At 33.5% G+C, this 18482-nt stretch overlaps 1 protein-coding gene and 9 non-coding genes across 10 annotated transcripts; 4 read left to right on the top strand and 6 right to left on the bottom strand.

Moving 5' to 3' along the window:
• Positions 1 to 487: 487 nt before the first annotated feature.
• Positions 488 to 5108, bottom strand: K01A12.3 (putative G-protein coupled receptor K01A12.3; the record flags this gene model as incomplete). Its single annotated transcript, NM_077061.7, has 10 exons — positions 488 to 631; positions 1194 to 1301; positions 1355 to 1454; positions 1531 to 1697; positions 1753 to 2075; positions 2122 to 2341; positions 3084 to 3203; positions 3294 to 3382; positions 4658 to 4783; positions 5015 to 5108. 10 exons carry the CDS (start codon positions 5106 to 5108, stop codon positions 488 to 490), a joined length of 1491 nt encoding a protein of 496 aa, NP_509462.3.
• Positions 3521 to 3593, top strand: K01A12.t1. Its single transcript has one exon. It is a non-coding gene; the product is annotated as a tRNA-Arg (tRNA).
• On the bottom strand, positions 3682 to 3753 carry K01A12.t5. The gene has a single exon. It is a non-coding gene; the product is annotated as a tRNA-Cys (tRNA).
• K01A12.t4 lies at positions 3916 to 3987 on the bottom strand. Its single transcript has one exon. It is a non-coding gene; the product is annotated as a tRNA-Cys (tRNA).
• On the top strand, positions 4200 to 4271 carry K01A12.t2. The gene has a single exon. It is a non-coding gene; the product is annotated as a tRNA-Cys (tRNA).
• On the bottom strand, positions 4200 to 4283 carry K01A12.5. The gene has a single exon (NR_071726.1). It is a non-coding gene; the product is annotated as an Unclassified non-coding RNA K01A12.5 (non-coding RNA).
• On the top strand, positions 4369 to 4457 carry K01A12.9. The gene has a single exon (NR_071727.1). It is a non-coding gene; the product is annotated as an Unclassified non-coding RNA K01A12.9 (non-coding RNA).
• On the bottom strand, positions 4378 to 4450 carry K01A12.t3. The gene has a single exon. It is a non-coding gene; the product is annotated as a tRNA-Arg (tRNA).
• A 4903-nt stretch (positions 5109 to 10011) lies between the features above and the next one.
• On the top strand, positions 10012 to 10066 carry K01A12.6. Its single transcript, NR_071728.1, has one exon. It is a non-coding gene; the product is annotated as an Unclassified non-coding RNA K01A12.6 (non-coding RNA).
• A 1064-nt stretch (positions 10067 to 11130) lies between these two features.
• Positions 11131 to 11261, bottom strand: K01A12.8. The gene has a single exon (NR_071729.1). It is a non-coding gene; the product is annotated as an Unclassified non-coding RNA K01A12.8 (non-coding RNA).
• Positions 11262 to 18482: the final 7221 nt, after the last annotated feature.

Here is an 18482-nt window from a genome sequence, read left to right on the forward strand (position 1 = left end):
GCAATAAACTATTTTACGTACACTATACAAGAACCAAACGTTAATGTTAATATGCAAAAGTAGGCGGCAGGTAAGCACGTAGGCTTATAAAATTTCCGCCAAATAAGACAATTTTACAAAGTGCAATGTTTTTCAATGTTATAAAATTTGATTATGGCTTTATTAGAATGTCAATTCATGGTAAAACATGGAATAAATGTGTGATAATGAGGAGATGTGGTAATTTTTAAAAGTACAATGAAAAAAGAAAACCGAAAGCTATGCAATCAAATTGAAATATCACAGTCGCGAGAACTCTCTTTGTTAGTGCACAACACGGGAACACACAACAACATGGAAGATTTTGTTCATATGAACTCACAAATTTGGGTGACAGATAGAAACATGTAAAAATGGTAATTTTGGCAAGAATCAGATGTTCATAGATCATTAGAGAGGAAAAAGAGATCATCAAATAAGATGTGTAGTTGGTCATCCATTAAAATAATTAAATGCTCGCTTTTTTGGCAAATTTCACCCAATGCTCAACTGTTTGCCGCCCCAAATCTAGCACGATAGATTTCGCCTCTCGTTCGCTGTCAAATCGGGATGATCCACCTTGATTGTGAGCAGATTCCAATTCTTTTGTGAACTGTAAAAAATTAATAATTTCAGCGGAACTTTTTTTAAAATTTACTGATACTAATTAGAATGGTTTACACATATTGATGAACTAAACTCTGAAGAGTAGATACATAAAAAAAACTTTATTCCAATTTTTTTTAAACAGTAACATAATCGAGTTTTCAAGATTTTCTCAATAATGTTTTGTTTGATGCAATTTATTACTCCATTTAGTTTTAATTGTTGGATGGTATGTATACTAACTACTCTTGAGCATTACTGCCTTTCACCTTTATGAGTTTAGTCATCACTTTAAAAATTTTAATAACCGTTCTTTAAAACGTATTGAAAGTTTTGTCTCAAGCTGTTTTCGTGTACAAAAAGTAATGGGTTAAATTAGAATAACTTTTTTTTAAATGAAAAATGGTGCGATTGAAAATTTTTCAATTCCGACTCTCGATACCTCGCTTGCTATGCATTAAGTTTATCAAAAAATATGTCTTTTTTTTGGGTATAGATTAAAGCTTAAGCTTTAGAAAAGTTTAGTATACCATTTTAAATTTTGAATAACTAGAAAGACAAGTCCTTACCTCTGGCTGGAATGGTTCATCATCGCTACTTTCCCTCCATCCCTCACTGGAATCGTACAATGGGTTGACTCTCATTATGAACTCGCATAGCTGCTCAAAGTCTCGACTCTTCAAATAACAATTATAAAAGTTTAAAGAATATGTGCTCGTGCAACACTCACCTGCATTTGCAGTGAATTGCGCACAAAATTACCGTCCCTGTTTGTACGGCCCGATCGAGCTGATATTCGCGTCGATTTCATTCCAGCTGCGTTGGATCGTCTGGAAATTTTCGAAATATTGAATTAAAATGTCGTGAATATATTTTTTTAGCATTTCGAAAAAGAAACAAGCATACTTAGAAACATTATGTCGCCCATGCATTCTGAAGGGGTGACTCGATCTTCGTTTTCTGATTTGATATCGAATCGCCGCACATGTTAAGATTTCTTTGTATGTCAAGCGCATTCTGTCATTGAAATATGCATAAATAAATGGGTTACAGGTATGATTGCACAACCATAACTGAAAAAATAACTTTGCAAGTTTCAATTTTAAGTTTAGAAGTTTTGAAGCTTACGAGATGAAGAATAACTAATTGCCACCCGGAAAGATATTCAAATGCATATGGTTTGATGAAAAAGAGAAATGTAGAAATTGTGCACAAAATTGATGGGTAGAAGAATTGAAACGTCAGTCGAGCCTTGAAATTGCCAGTTACAATTATTTCATTGAGCGCTAAAATTACCTGTTTCCTGAATCTGTTTGCTGAGTTTTGATTAAGTTTGTTTTTGCTGATTTTCTTTTTTACTTGACGAATTTTCAGCAAAACCAAAGTTGAGCACACCCATTGAGCTCCAAGACCGAGCAGATTTGCAGCGCAAAGAAGTGTGAAAAACAGGGCTAGAATATCAAAAATTGTACATTTTTAATTAAAAGTGCAACATACTCGTGTGAGGTCTTGGTTCTAAAAAACTGATACTCCACATAGTTCTCTGTATTCCAATCATTGGCTGGGACAGTGTTCCAACAAGTGCCGCTGCAATTCCGACTATCCATGTACTTGCAGAACAAGCAACAGCAACTGATACTTGATTGAGTGCTCTTGCTTTAGTTCCATAATAACATATTGCAATGCATCGGTTCGTTCCTAGCATTGCGTAGCTGATCTGAAAATATGAATTACTTTAAAGCGTTAATTATAGAAAAAGTTTCAAATTTTTTATTTAAAAAATTTTCTTCAGGTTAAGATTTTTCTTTTCGCTTGGAGAATGTTATTTTAAAGATATTAAAGCAAAACTTAAATTTATTCACTTCTGGAAAAATTAATAAAGGTAGGTTTTTTCTTGGTACAAGAGTGAGCTGACAAAGCCTCCTGCGGATAAGAGATTTGTCAGGGTTACAGGTGGCGTTTTTACCTCTTCTCGTCTCAAGCATGCCCGATTTACCTGCCTTGAACCAATTTCACTACCCACTTTCCGAGCCGGCTTGGTGAGCCTTTGGGTTGGGTGGGGTTGATCTTACGACCTCTTAGGTAAAAGTGCTACACCACCACCACTTAGACACTCGTGCCCCCTAAAACTGAGTGTACTAATATTTTTTGAAATATTTTGTAATGTTTTTATAGTTAAGTTAGTTTACTAACAAATATTCATAGATTCTGAGAGGTAGGCTATAGTTTTTTTTTTTTAACTTTTTTGCAAAACAAAAAATTTAGGTATTCAAAGAACTTATTTTTTGGAACAAGATAGTGTTCTTTCTGAGTTGAGCCCCCTTTTGTTAAATATATGTCTGCAATTTTTCTTGCGAAAAGGAAGTATGTCACTTTTTTTTCATATTTTCTCTGAAATTTAATATTGGTGACATAGAGGCCCGCCTTCACTTATGCATATTTTGCAGTTAAACACTGACCACTCCAGCTGTCCATGCAGCGACAAATGAAAACGAGAGCACCGCGTGAATATTTCCAGTCTCGAAACCAGCTGCTGATGAATCTGTTTTTGAGTCGTTTCGGAGCGACACAGGGGCAATCTATAATAAAACGTTCAGATAGTGCAGCTTGAACTTGAAAAAATTAAGAGATGTCGAAATTTCCAAAAAATAGATTTCTTGAAAAATTACCTTCTGGTATGGTTCTTCAAGACTGGGAATGAATGACGTGAGATCATTTGGATTTGGCCACATAACATCCATCCCGCATGCTACACCAGCTGAAATTAAATTCTATTATTTTAAGTATTTTGCAAAACTTAAAAAAATGTGTTTATCATTTTGAATTTTGAAACAGCAAATTTTTTAGGATGAAACTATTCAGCAAACCAACTTAAATCGAAGAAAAGGTAAAACGTGGCCGCGTGGGGCAATGGATAACGCGTCTGCCTACGGAGCAGAAGATTGTAGGTTCGAATCCTGCCGTGGTCGTAACCTTTTTAAAATTCGTTCTCTCTTTTTTAGGAGTACGGTTTGCCAATTTTTCAAAAAACAAAAGTCGATGTGTCAAAAATTATTTAGGGGGCACCCGGAGTTGAACCAGGGACCTCTCGATCTGCAGTCGAATGCTCTGCCACTGAGCTATACCCCCATGTGGTCAGCAAATATTTGACTTTTTTAAGAAAAGAGAGAGGGAATTGGCGGACAAGAATCATTGCAGAAAAGATAATGATAAATGGAAATCAATCGGGCTGAAGTAACAGCGCTCTATTGAACTACTTGCTAGGTTACAGTTGTTGTTCAAAAAGTATTTAGGGGGCACCCGGAGTTGAACCAGGGACCTCTCGATCTGCAGTCGAATGCTCTGCCACTGAGCTATACCCCCACATTCGTTCACGCTTTGGGCTTTAGAGAAATGATGGACAATTTGTTGAGAAAAAACCAAAAGCTGTGTGGGAAATTGGACAAACGCAGACACGGTCAGTTGTCCATCCCGGCGTATTTGTCCTTCACGGAGAACGTCCAAAACAGTTTATTTGGTCATATCTCCGCAAAATGTCAATCATTTTCCCGTAGCTGGATCACTTTTGTACATGTGGGGGTATAGCTCAGTGGCAGAGCATTCGACTGCAGATCGAGAGGTCCCTGGTTCAACTCCGGGTGCCCCCTATATACTTTTTTCTTAATTTTGGGATTTTTTACCAAATGACTGCAAGCCGTACAGCAGAAAATGTATATTAGCCGAAAACATCGAATAAAAAAATTTAAATGTTTTCGACCACGGCAGGATTCGAACCTACAATCTTCTGCTCCGTAGGCAGACGCGTTATCCATTGCGCCACGCGGCCACGTTTCGGTGTGACTCAGATTTCACTTTTTACCCCCTAGAAACATTTTATCAAGTTTTTTGTGATACTGATGATCAGGGGTGAGCGGAAATCGAATTTTCGGCTATTTCGGCAATTGGCGAAATTGCCGAAAATTTCCGATCGCCGTGCACAGCAGTTGATGATATTGTAAAAAGTTTTCAACTACTAATTTTTTGTGAAAGTTACCAATTAACATGACAATACTGTCTGCCAGTGCTACATTTGCCATTATTGTGTATGCGGAAAGGCGAAACACTCGGTTGGTCAGAATCATGATAACCGTTGTTACATTGCAGAAGACTCCCAAGAGACCTGCAAAAAACTTTTGTTCGAGAATTTTCATTGTATTTATAGAGTATATAGGTTTCTCCTAGTCTCCTAGTCCCATCAGTAATAAGACCCATCAGTAATAAGCACTTGTAAATGATTCACTGTGCGCATCGAAAAAAATCCCGGAGGAATTTTTTTCAATATTACCAAATAGAACAAATGAGAAAATATATTTTTAATGTTTCCAAAAAAAAACAGTACGCCCCGACTTACCAACAGCTGTGTATGCCACACCGACAATTGAGATGTATGAGTCGAATGTGAAAAACGAGATCATATCGGCCCGATGTCTAGTAACCGACTCCATTTTTCCTTGCAACGCTACCACATACCGTGGAACAATTGATCACTGTTACTAAAAAAATTGTTGAAATTGGAAAGTAGAAATGAGATAGAAAATAAGAATGGAGCTAGAAAATGTGGGTTGAGTCAATGAGCTAGTAGAAGAGGAGGGCATGTGCTTGAGAGCTCAAGAGCAACTATTGAATGTCACTATTTTTCAGTCAAGAATTTTTAAAGCTTTAACAGGCCTGCCTACGAGAATGGGAACATTACTTGCCAAAATGTTGTCTTCCAACAGATTAGTTAAAATGAGTGAGCGTGAAATGTGTCAAACACCGAATACTGATTTCAAAAATAGAAGATAGGTAGGTAGGCACGAATGAACACGTGATTGCCTGCTAGGTGAGATTAATGACAAAACGAAGTCGAAAAAGAAGACGTTGTAAACTAAGGTAAACAAGATACTGGAAGTAGCTTATCCCATTCAAACAATATTCCATTCAAATCTATAATTTTTTAGATTCATAAGATTTCATTTACAGAGGAGTATATAGAAAATAATGACGATATTGAATGTTTTGTTGTCAGGGGCGTGCAATTGCAATTATTGAGCAAAAATCTTATTTCCTTTAATTTATGGTGAATGAGATTTGGAAAAAAAGTGTTGCTTCAATTTTCCAAAGCTAAAAGCTGAAGCGTATTTTATTTTCCTAATAAATTCGAAAATTCCGAAATAGAGTAAAATTGCCTACAGACCAGACACAATAATTTCTTTTAACATTCATTTGACAGTGGCATTATCAAACTTCAAGTCCTGATTTTTTCAGAATGAAAAAAAAAACAGCTGAAACTTTTCAAGACAAGAGTCAAGTGCGTCGGACGGTTGCCAAGAGCTGCAGACACGTATACATGCATAAATGCAGCTGGTACTAAACTTTGAAGTGCTCTGAGGTGATATGTTTTACAATAGGATATCAAAATATATATAGCTTTTTTGGGTATTGTGTAAAACAAGGTTTGAGCGAGTTTAGTAACCAACTCGATACGGGGAGCCATAAAATCGCTCACACAGCGCTCCAATATCTAAAAGTGGCTCGGTTTCTTTTTTCTTTCAGTGTCATGGTGTATAGCTTTTCAACTCAGTGAAATTATAACTTCTGGTGAGAAGGGTGGCATTTATCTTGTATCCAAGCACCCTTCAATTGACGTTTCAATTTTACAAAAGTGCTTGTTTTGGTGTTTGAGAATGAGGGAACATATAACGTGAATCTATGGGGATTGTGGTGTAGAGGGGTTAACCTTTTTTTTTAGCAAAACTTGAGAATCGCCTTTAAACTTTAAACAATTTGAATTCAAAACCTTTTTTATTATCTAAATGTGCTTCAAATTGCTTCAAGTGGATCTAATATATAAAATATTAAAAAAAACGAAAACCCCTTTTTATGGAAAAATTCTTTTGATTGATGAAAAGTGCGCAACACACAGCTAATAAAACGCAAAAAAGAACAATTACGTTATAACTAAATTTCGGACGCTACAATACATGTAAGAATAGTTTCAGACTCCAATTACAGTTTTCTTTTATTTCTAGTCTATCAAAGTTCTAACAAAAATATGTCGTTGTAGCAAAAATGTAAAAAAGAAAAAACTACAGAGACGTAAAAAGCTAGAAAGCAAAAAATTAACCAGAGAGTCTGTTTTAGAACTCTCAAGAAATTATTTTAGCCTTTATGAAAAATTAAAGATTAAGGCAACCAAGTAATTTGGTCATAACATTTTACTGGTTAAAATATTTTTTCAACAAATAACTGTTACAAACCTTTAAACACTATCACCAAATAATGTTTTTGTTCCACATAATATTAAATTTTATATTCTGGCTGGAAGAATTGTGTTCATTATAATATACAGTTTGAATAACTTAACTGGACACTAAACGCGATGTTGGTTAAAAATGGAGTTCAAAACGCTCAAATAATATAATTAAAATTCACACGTTTAAAGATTATTAAGTGTAGTTTAAGCTTCGGTTAAATTTTCAAGTTTATGAAAAGTTCGTAGATTTTTAAAAACTAGACTAAAGAAAGATAATTTAAATTGTGAACTGTCGTAACAAAAGAGTAAATTATTTTATAGGCTCTGACAAAATGCAAGGCACAAACAAAAAATAACATTTTTGGTGCAATACAAACCAAGACTGACTAATTATTGACTGTGCGCCTGGGTGCAATTTTGATAGAATATAAGGTGGTTGTCACTTTTTTTATACAAAATTAAATTTTAAAAAAACTTTTTTGAACAGTGTTACTTTGATTTTTTAACGTTTTCTGGGTCGTTACTCCAACTCTGATTGAAAATCTCAATTATTTTTTCATGATATACTAATCTACCCAAGGAGTGTTCCAGAGTTATCTAGATTGATAAGACTTTTCCGAGCATTGCAAGGTTTTTCCTATTCATCATGGCGTGTCCGATCCCCTCCCTAATGCCACATTTATTTTCAGAGAACCTATTTCTATGCTTTAATGATATTTTATTTTTGTAACCCGCAAGATGCCGGTTTCCGGAAAAACAGAGAGCAGGGGTGAATAAAAGAGAAGAGACAAGCGATCGAAAGGCGCACATATCAAATGTGAGAAGTCTGTGTGGGGAAGAGTGGATGAAATCTCTCCTAACCTCGTTTTTCACTTGCCCCTCCTTCTCAAATTGACGCTCTCTGAACATTGTTCGTTATGCGTAAGGGGTCTGAGGTCACATTTAAAGTAAGTTAGCATGTAGTAAGGTGGCTCTGAAAATATCCATCTTAAAGAGGGATCTTTGATACAAAGTATTTCGATGAAGTACAATGTTCAAATACTTATTTTATTATCGTCTTTTTGCTATTGAAATTTAGAAAAAATCACTACAACATCCGAAAAATGTATAGATACTACGTACAAAAAAATATAGTTCACTCAGCAAATTTGCTGTAGTAACTTTTTACGGCAGGTGGACGTTATCAATTATCTTTGAAAGAACCTAATTTAAAGGTGGAGTATTCTCAACTGTTACTAAAATGACTAAATATAATAGTAAATCTTTTGGAAACTGTTTCGATTTTCACAGTTGACGTCACAGTGGTCATCTATCATGATTTTAATAGTAGACCGATATCAATTATTTCTACAAGTTTTTGTTCCAATAATTTGATTTTGAACATTGTACATTGCTCACATTTTTTGGAATGTTCGATTATGGACATGTTTGACTATTATGCAAATGTATACGAAATTCCAATCAAATTTACTGATGCTAACAATACCAACAAATTTTCAATTTGAGCTACCACCCAGTTATATAGGAAATTTCAGAATTCTAATTAAACTGGGTGGCCCCCGGATACTTCACGGCTTCAACAATAGTCTTGAAATCGCGTAAAGTGCATCAAAATTGAAAAGCTCAAAATAGGGGTGGGGGAGCAAAAAGAAAAAGCAGTGAATATATCTTTATATGAAAAAGGATAGAAGAAGGGCTTGAGGTCTCCCCCCCCCCCCCCCCCCCCAATGTCTCCTGTCGCCATCCGGACTTTTTTGATAGACGATGAGAAGAACAAGTTGACTAGTGAGTTGGATTGAATACACCAATCGTTTTCCTTTCCTAGTTTTTTGGTTCTTGTCGCTCGGTTTCTTCCTCCTCCCAGTTTTCCGGAGTCAGTTTTGATGCAAAACGACGAGTAAAACCAAATTTGAAAGACAAGGACACTTCATGAAATAAAAGGAAAACAGAACAAAAAAGAAATTTCTCTGAATATGCCGAAATCAAGTTTCTTGGGAACGTCACTCCACTATAACCTTCTTTTCAGATGAGAGAGCGCGTGTAAACTTTTGGTCCTGCTAGTCTCTCTCTCTTACTTCTCAAACTTATCTTCCCACACAGAATCAGCGGATCAAAAAAACGTCAATTTCAGTGAAAAAGTGGTTTTCGAATGTTTTGGAGTGGTCCTTTTATGTTCTGATCAAGTAATAATTGTTTGCTCTCAAATGTTCCATTTTTCATAATGTTTCAGTTCAAAATATTTATTGTAGCCTGTGAATCAATAGATTAAATAAAATAAAAACACTTCACTTAGCTTTTTTTACTTTAAAATAAACTTTTTTGCTTATTAAAACACCACATACTGAGAATAAACGGATTCTCAATCTATTCAAGTACTTTATTTAAACTGATAAATGTATTTCAAATGTATTCCTATGTCAGAGAGCTCAAAAATGATTTTTAAGTTTTTATTCAAAAATTAATTTTAAAATGTGAGTATACGTAAGTACTATATATAGTATACGTAAGTACTAAATTTATCAATGATTTCTTCAAATCATTTTATTTTCTTATTTCTATGATAGAGTAATACATTTTTAAGGAAACACTTGAAAAGTGCTGAATTTTTAATGCTGCATTCAATTTAATCGTCCGCGTTGATAAATATTTCAAAACTACGAGCGATAAAAATACAGTTTTCACCAATTTGATGGAAAATCGCCGATCAAGAAGAAAACAATTATTTTAGTTTAAAGCTTAAGTTATGTTCAAAGTATTTGTACTGTAATACTGTATGGATTCGAATACGTGACAGTGCTTTAAATATCTCAAAAGGGACGCAAGCTAAGTTTTCACCGCTTGAGTCAAAATAAAAAATGTTACCAAAAATTTTGTCAAAGTTTTATTAGGTTTATCACTTTAGTTCCACAAAAAAGTTTTTGATAATTTTCATACAATCCATAATTCCAATTTAAAAGCCCAAAGTTGTTTTGCAAAATGGTAGTTTATTCATCCTTATTCAGTATTCAAAAATATTACTTGTATAGGATTCAAATTGCAAAATAATTCCTTTAAAAAAAGAAGAAAAAAACATACAACACTGTGTATCAGTTACTCTACTTTTGTTTTCTTGCTAAACCAAAACTGAAAATATGACGTCAAACACATTAGGGAGTAGGTTGTTGATCAGCAGCTACTTTTTGTGAAATTCGAAAATTCAATGAGAAACAATGTGATAACTGCGAAAAAAAACAAAACAGGTGTTATTTGGAGCAAGCTATTCCATTCATAATTTATCAAACACTTAATTATTCAATTTTCGAATTGTTTTACTTTCTAATAGGCGGAAGTGAGTAAGTATTACTCAAATGTGTTTAAAAAATGTGAAATGGAAAAGTTCTTTGTTAGTTACAATTGTAAGATCAATTTCCATATAGACATTTCACAATCTGTGGCAAAAACTGAATTTTGTAATGATTTGAAAAAAATTTTAAGTAAAAATAACAGAAGAATAACTCTAATACTGTAGAAAAAATTATTTATACAGTTGAATATTGTTAATCTTAATGAATTTACGAAATAAGGAACGTTCACATAAAATGTTTAGAATTCTAAAAACACTTTTCGAGTGAACCAATTGTTAAAAAAAAAAAGTTAAAATTTTGGTTTTTCAATGACATGATAACATAGTAAGTTGAAAATAGCAATTGCTCAGTTTTCACCTATCATAACTTGTAAAGTGGCTTGGAAAAAAACTGTTTACAAATTTGTTCTAATTAAGTTTTTATTGTTTGTAGCAATACAATTCAGTTTCACTCAAGACAACTATCAACTATTATTTTTGGTTTTATGACACTGCTGTAAGTTCTACCAGCAAAAATGTTCACTGGCGTCACTTCGTTTTCAATTTTGTTTCTAGGTATTCTATTGTATATTTTGTCATGCATTTGGTCAAACAAAATATAAAAGCTCATTGCATTAAGCAAAATTCACTGGAAATTTATAACTGGAATGTCAATTTCAGTGGGTCATATCCCAAAACATTGAAATCGATTGTTTGATAGCTGAAAGTCTAGCTTGTTCTAGGTTTAGAACACAAAAAATTTAAACAAAGAATTAATTGCCGAAACTGCCCAAAATAACGCGACGTTTTTTAAACGGACCAGTGAATCGGATAGAGAGAAAAGGCAGCAAAGAAGAAGAATAAGAGATCTTGTTAAGTTCTGCTTTTGCTCCAAGAGCTTCTAGAGCTCAATTCTACTTCTTGAGTTGTGTCGGCGGCGGTATGGGTGCATTTCTTTTACCGACGGCGATGAATGTCAAGAAGGAATCGAAGAAAAAATGAAGACGAAGAAGCAGGAGAAGAAGACGTCTCCATCTCTCATTCAGGACAAGAATAGGAGCATGTAGAAGGACCCGGCTGGCACAGATCAAATCAAACAACACAAGTGAATGAGAAATAGAAAAATGAAAAGGAAAGGAGCTGAATTTAATATATTTCTTTTTTACTTGCATCTCAAAAATTAGACATTGTATTTGAAAATAAGCTTAGCAACTTTTGAAAACTGTTTCACCTGTTTTGAATGACTTAAAAATTCAAGGTCTGCTGTGGCAATAACGGAGTGGTAACTGTTTTCCACAACAACGTTTGCGTGGACGAAGGTGCGCGGCAAATATGCAAAAACGTGATAGCGTTTGTTAGAGTATAACGTTTGACAAACGATTGAAATTAATTTCTTAAACAAAAAACTAGTTAATTCAAGAACAATTCATAGCAGTTTTCAAAACGCCAGAATTTATTCACGATCCATTATTATTTATTTAATATCAAATTTTGTTTTTTTCTCAAATTAAATACTTATTTCAGTAATTAAAAAAAAACCCAGAGCATAGATAATAAAATGCTGCTAGAAATATAGAACTTCTAGCTTTTATAAACAATGAAAACTTGTCACAGGTTATCAAACAAAGGAAATTGGCTTACGTATTTTGGAAGATCATAATGAGCAAAAATACAGAATGAAACTTTCGCAGAATACATTTCAAAAAGGTTTAATGTTTTTGACACTTTCAGAATATTCCCGAGTTACAAAAACGACACAAAAACGGTTTGGTTTTCAAATTTCTTAAAATTGCAGTTTTCATTTATTCATAATAAAGGGTATGCTGGTGAAAAAGGCGGAGGAAAACAGAATGAACCCGTTTTCTAAATATAAATAACTTGCTTATATTTTTATATAGCCACCCAATGGTCTCCGCCTATCAAAATGTACTGGGAATTGGTATAATCCCAATACTTCAATTGAGGTAGCAAGAATCTTATTTTTGATCACCAACTATACAACTTGATAAAAAAAAGTGACGATAGTAATGATCAAGTTATGAAGACTCATGATGAAACATGCAGTGAGATTGGCTAGCCAAAAATGAATTTCAAATTCGCTGACATCATGAATGAGAATGCGCTATTAAAAAATATTAGTCTTCCACCAGAAAACAACGTGTGACCAGAGAAACTACTCTAAATCAAGAATCAGGAAAAATTTGGTAGTCATTTTAACAATCAACGTTTTTGAGCAAAATGAAAATAAACGAAAAAAAAACACGGATTGAGATGAGAGAAAGAGAAATAACATCGGATAATTACAAATTGCAGCAATTTGCGCTCATCTGGACACGGCTCTCGTCATCGAATGAGATATGGATAGGGACGAATCTTCTATTTTGCTTTTCAAGCTTCAGTACAGACTGTTGCTCAATGTGATGTCGTTCATATTTCGCTTTTTTCGAATTGAGAAGTGTCAAATCACATGTACCCGAGCATTTCAATAACAGTGACACTTTGAACCTAAAATAGAGTCGGAATCGGAAGTAGGTGAATTAAAAACACCAGGATGTTCTAAAGCAGTAATTTTCATGAGAAGTAAAATTTCTTCAAGTTAAAGGTTTTTGGTAAAGTTCCTTTGTCGTTTTTGCGCGTTTCGTGAGTTTTATAATGATATGCATTAATTTTTAATTATTGAATTTTGAGAAAAAAAAATTATATTAAACATTGTTCTTCTTATGTTAAAAAATACCTAGTTAATTATAGATTATCTATTATATTAACGGCGCGAGTTACATCTGAAAAATTGTAGAAATGACTCTGCAGGAAATTTTCAGTACAATAGTTTAGATATGATATATTAAGTTATGATATTCTCTATCAAATGGATGTAGTTCATAGATCAGAAAATTTATGATGTGCGGACATAATACGCCCATTGTGGACCTCGAAAGTTGTCGGTTGCGCATTACCCAAAATATAATTCGAATTTTTGTTTACAATTTTTGTTTGAGTGTACCCATGTGTCTGTTCTCCAGATATTGCGGAACAGGCAACTGGTATCATGCAAGTCGACGGCATTTTTTGAACAGTGCTCTGCGTGATTTTTATTCCAATCAATTTAGAACACTGTTCAAACCGCTAGGGACCACCGCTTTTTTGGGAGGAGAGTGCATTTACTGGAAGATGAAATTGCCTACTGAATAAATTTGATGTGACCATTTGACTGTACGACAATTGTAAAAAGCTTGCGAGTATATTTAATTGCCGCAATTTCTGGAGACCATGCGAATGAAAACCACTAGGACAGTTACATAGAAAGAACCAAAGCAATTTAAAATAATGTTTTGATCTATCTAGTACACTCCTCTAATATGTCATCAGACTATTTTGTCAAAAGAAACAAGGCCAGTTCACAAGCAGGTCAACAAGTAATATTTCCTGAAAAGAAGTGATAGTTTTTTCTCCAGCTCATATTGTCTGAACCGAATTTTATTATTCAAATCGTTTTTACTGAACACAATTTAATAAAATGTTTGATAATAACTTTACTCAAACATTATATAATTAGTGTTTTTGACAAACGATAAGATCCAAAAAATCTTTATTAACTTAAAACGAGCCAGCTCCTGTTTTTTTAGAAATACAATTATCGAAGCTCATTTTCACTGAAAACGTGTTTTGAGTAATTTTTCCAACTCATATCTGGAACCAATCTTCCAACAAGACAAATTGTTTTCTCTTCCTATAATTCAAAATTTAGATCTATCGGTGTTGACGAAAAATAATGTCCGAAGAGCAGACATTTCTGAGAAAATTGATAAGAAACACAAAATGAATGGTTTATATGAATGAATTGAGTGAACGAGAGGTAGCCAACAAAAGATGTGCGCGTTCTCCTTGCTCAATATGAAGAAAAAATTAATTCGAGTGTAGATCGACATATATAAAAAATAGAGACAGGCAAATGAGAAACATGGACAGGGAAAATGCTGAAAATAAAGTTTTCATTGTGACAGGAATTTTTTTTTTTTTTCATTTCTTATTTGTATATCATTGGTTATAATGATGACTAACTAGAGTGTATTCATATGAGGTAAATTAACATTCAAATTGGCTTCCATCATTTTCTCTATTTTTAGTATTCCTATTCCAAATGTCTTTGTCCTCACATCGTATGGACATATTTAAGAAAACAAAAAAGAAAATTAGGAATTTATTTTTCCTTTTTTTGGTGATCACATTCAAGAGCACTCCAAGTTACAAACGGAATTGACTAATGAAGGTTTGAAAACCGGAGTTGGAAGATTTGGAAGTTTGGAACATTTAAAGTTTTTGTATTGAATAAATAACCTTAAAGGGACACTCTAAAGGCACACGATATTTTGATTGGTGTGTTGTGATCAGGGCTGTGCGGCAGCCGGCGCATAGAAAAAATTTCCAAAGTTTCAACAACTTCGGCAATCCCCGGTTGCTAAATATTGTAGAGTTCCTACACGTTGCCAACTGCCGATGACAATTTAAAGGTTTTTTGCTTCAAAAAGTTTATGCAAAAAACCTGCCAAGGTACCACGGAAAATAAAACAAACAATTTTTTAGCCTCCAAAATATAAGTTAAACTGAAATTAATGTTTGAAAAACGTCAACACGTTTTCAAATTGGTTGCCGGTTTCCAAGAGACTTTTAACGTTCGGCAATTGCCAGTTGTCCAAAAAACGTTTTAATGATATTAGTTTTAGCGTATTAAGTGAGAAACGTTCACAGGGGGCTCAAACTTAAAAAATTTTAACTTGTATACATAGAAATCATGTTCGAAAACAAAAATCCAAAGAACCAAAGTGACCATCAACAATCAAGAGAAACGAAATTCCAAAGGAAATAGGATGTGAGGGAGTAACAAAGAAAGGGAAGACAGAGCTCACAGCGAATCAAAAAAGAGCAAATCATACTTGTTCCGCATCCGAGAGGGACTCTCGCATCGAAATAAAGTCGCCCGAGCGGCAATGATTGCGATGGCGGCGTCGCGCCAAATCGGAGTCGTGGTTCTTCTCAATTCGCATTGGATTACGGTAGGTAACGAGATAGGAAGAACCATAAAACGGCGGATGAATGTCGTTATGTACCTGCCGTCTAACCAAAACTGACAACATTAAAACAATTACTTCTATCCTTTTTAACAAAAAACGATTTGCAGCATAGGAAATTTATGATTGCGTTCAAAAGTGCTGGCGTGAATATTTATTTTATTTTTATTTTTTTTGAAATAATGGGTCAAATTTTTTTTGCAAAAAACTTCATAAAAGTTATTCAAAAGTTTTGTAGAGCTGACCACACAACATAATGACTTAATGTTAGCTAAATTTTACAGTTTTGCCACTCTGTATTGAGAGTTTTTGAGATTATGAACCGCCATAAAAACATATTTTCTACGTTTATAGAAAAGTTTAATTGTGAAATTTGCCTTTTTGGGGTCAGAAACAACACTTTTTAAAGCTCGCTCTCGGAAACTATTTAAAAACTTAATTTTTAAATTCCCGCGCAACTCTTATAACATTTTCCCAAAAACTTTATATGTCCTGCAAGAAATCAGCTCAAACATTGATCAACAGTTAGTAGTTGAGTATTATTTCAAAAAAAAATGTCTCATGAATTTTTCGGATATTGGATAAAAAAAATTTTCTCGAAAAGTTCATATTTTCATGGTTCTATTGACATATTTCATTACTCTCAGTGAATGAAATGATGTTCATGTTTTTACCCCTCAAAACAAAAATCGATAACAAGATTCAAAAAAATGTGCCAAAATTTGAAATGACCATCGTGATGAAAAAGGGATCAGGGCATATTGATAAATCATTCATACGAATCTTGCTCCCTCTTATAAAATAATTTCGAAAATTTTGAAATCTTGAAGGCTAGAAAATTTAAAATCCAGTGAATGATAGATAGGGAGAGCAAGGTGCTCTTTCGCTCCAATGCTCTATTGAATACTTAATTCACTTTTTCTGCCGTACAATCATTAGTTCGAAGGGATCCAGAATTAGACAATTGAGTCATAATGATCAAATCCGACGTAATTTCAGTTTTAATTTAGAAGTGCATGTGTAGACAAGCGGAACAGATTTTCGAAGATACGATGAAGTGGATCGTGTAGGAAAAACACTTTAGAAATGGAAAATGTCAATTACAAATGACTAGTTTAGTTAAAACCAATGAGAAAGTATTTGTTTCTTTTGAAATCATGTCTTTTCTAGTTTCAAAAAAATTATTTTTTATAATTGAAGCGCACATAAACTGTTCGAGATAACCATTAAAAATAGAATAAGTTATCCAAGTTTTCAAAACCTATTTTGTACAGATTGACCATTATTTTTTAGAAATTTTGCTCTATAGTATTTTTCCATGAAAAGTGATGGCCTTTCAGGGAGATCGTTACCCCAAAAAGTTTTCGAAGTTTCTTGAATTGGAACGTGATTTTAGGCTTTTTTTAATAATGTTATTTTTTATCATAAAAAGTAAAGTAGTAATACATGAAATGTTCCTTTGCGAGCAGAATTTGAAATATTCCATGTTAAAAAAACCAAAAACTTTTTCGAGTGAACGAAACCCACAAGTACTCAATATACAATGAAAACCTACAGAAATTTACCTGTTTAAAAAAAGTCATGAGTTTTATTTTGTGAACGTCCAAAAGTTAATGTTTCCTGCCCGTGATGAATATGAAAATAATGAAAAACGATCGATTTTCAGTCACCCAAAAATAACACGAGAATTATAAGCGAAAATAAAAAATCCGCGCAAGTCAGAAAGACGGGGGAGGATGTAAAACGATAGGCACCAATGAGAAAGATCCTTTCCCAACAAATGAGCTGCTTTCTTTGAGTCGAACCAACTCGGATTTCAAAACGCGCATTATAAACAAACGAACGCGCTTTTTTTTCTGTTCAAAAAAGTACTTTGGACCAATATGATAATTGCAAACTGGAACAGACTGTAACTTTCAAAATTTAAAATATACATATACCGTATGTTTCTTATTTGTTTTAAGTTTTTAATTAGTCTTCAACTGATTAATTCTTATTTTTATAACGAAATTGAAAAGCTTGAAAATTTCAAATTGTTTTTTTGGATTTTGCATCATCCAAATATTTTTTTGTTTTTAATCAAATTCGACTTATTTCTTCCAGTTTTTCCGATTTGTTGATTGACGTTGGTTACCGTAGAGGAATAAAAAAAATACTATTAGAGGTGCAAAAATAAAAAAGGGAATACGACAAGATTATTCAATTTCTTAAAGCCAAAAGTTAAATACAAAAGTTCCTTTTTAAAAAGTTCCTTGGGATTTTTTATAACAATCGAAGAAATCTAAGTTTTAGTTATTTAAGGCATGAAAAATTATTTTGCCACAGTTTTTCATTCTTAAATTTGATTTTGAATTTTTGGCATTTTATAAAAAATATTGAGTAAGCATTTCCAAGAAACCTGCAAACATGTATTCTTAAGTTATGCAAAAATGAAATCAGGAGCAAAGCTGAAAAAATATATAAATTTTTTGGTGCAGTTTATCTCTTTTAAATATCCGGGTGGGCGGAAAGGAAATTTGGGTTGTTACTGAGTATCCAGTAGATTTGCGCTCAGTCCCCATTGAAAAACTCGTAAAGATAGTCGTTTTACGGGCATCATTGGCTTGCAGAAGATGAAAATCAGAAAAGTAAAAATAATAAAACTAGCTTTATTTGATAGTGCTGGAGTTCATTTGTCAAAGATCAGAGCAGAGTTTAGAAGATTTGAAGATAGCTCATTAGAAAAAAAACACACACAAAACAGGAACATCTTACCTCCAAGTAAGATCTCATGAATCTAGAAAAGTGTGTTTAGAAAAACCTGGCTGAAAATGTTTTTGGTTACGCACCACTGGTGCTGTTTTCACTTTTTTTTGACTGGTAGCCGTATGAAGAAGGAATGTCGCCAAACACAAACATCACGTTCCAATATTGCAACTAAAACGGCAACAAAGTCAACTTGTTGAGCATTTTTGATAGGTTTGTTGTTCTCCTGATCGACGTTTTGCTCCAATCAGAAAAAAACAATAATACAATGCAATATCGCTTACATTTTGTCAATTAACGTATAGATACCATAGAGGCTGCAATGCAGGAGCTAATAATAGATTATAACAAAAACTGTTCAACAGTCTTAAGAAAACAAAAAAAAACGCGTAATTGAAACCTATGGGATAAAACAAAGATGGTGGTACTTTGAAAATAACACTTTTTAAAG

This window comes from Caenorhabditis elegans, chromosome X, assembly GCF_000002985.6.
Source record: "Caenorhabditis elegans chromosome X".
Lineage (NCBI taxonomy): Eukaryota > Metazoa > Nematoda > Chromadorea > Rhabditida > Rhabditidae > Caenorhabditis > Caenorhabditis elegans.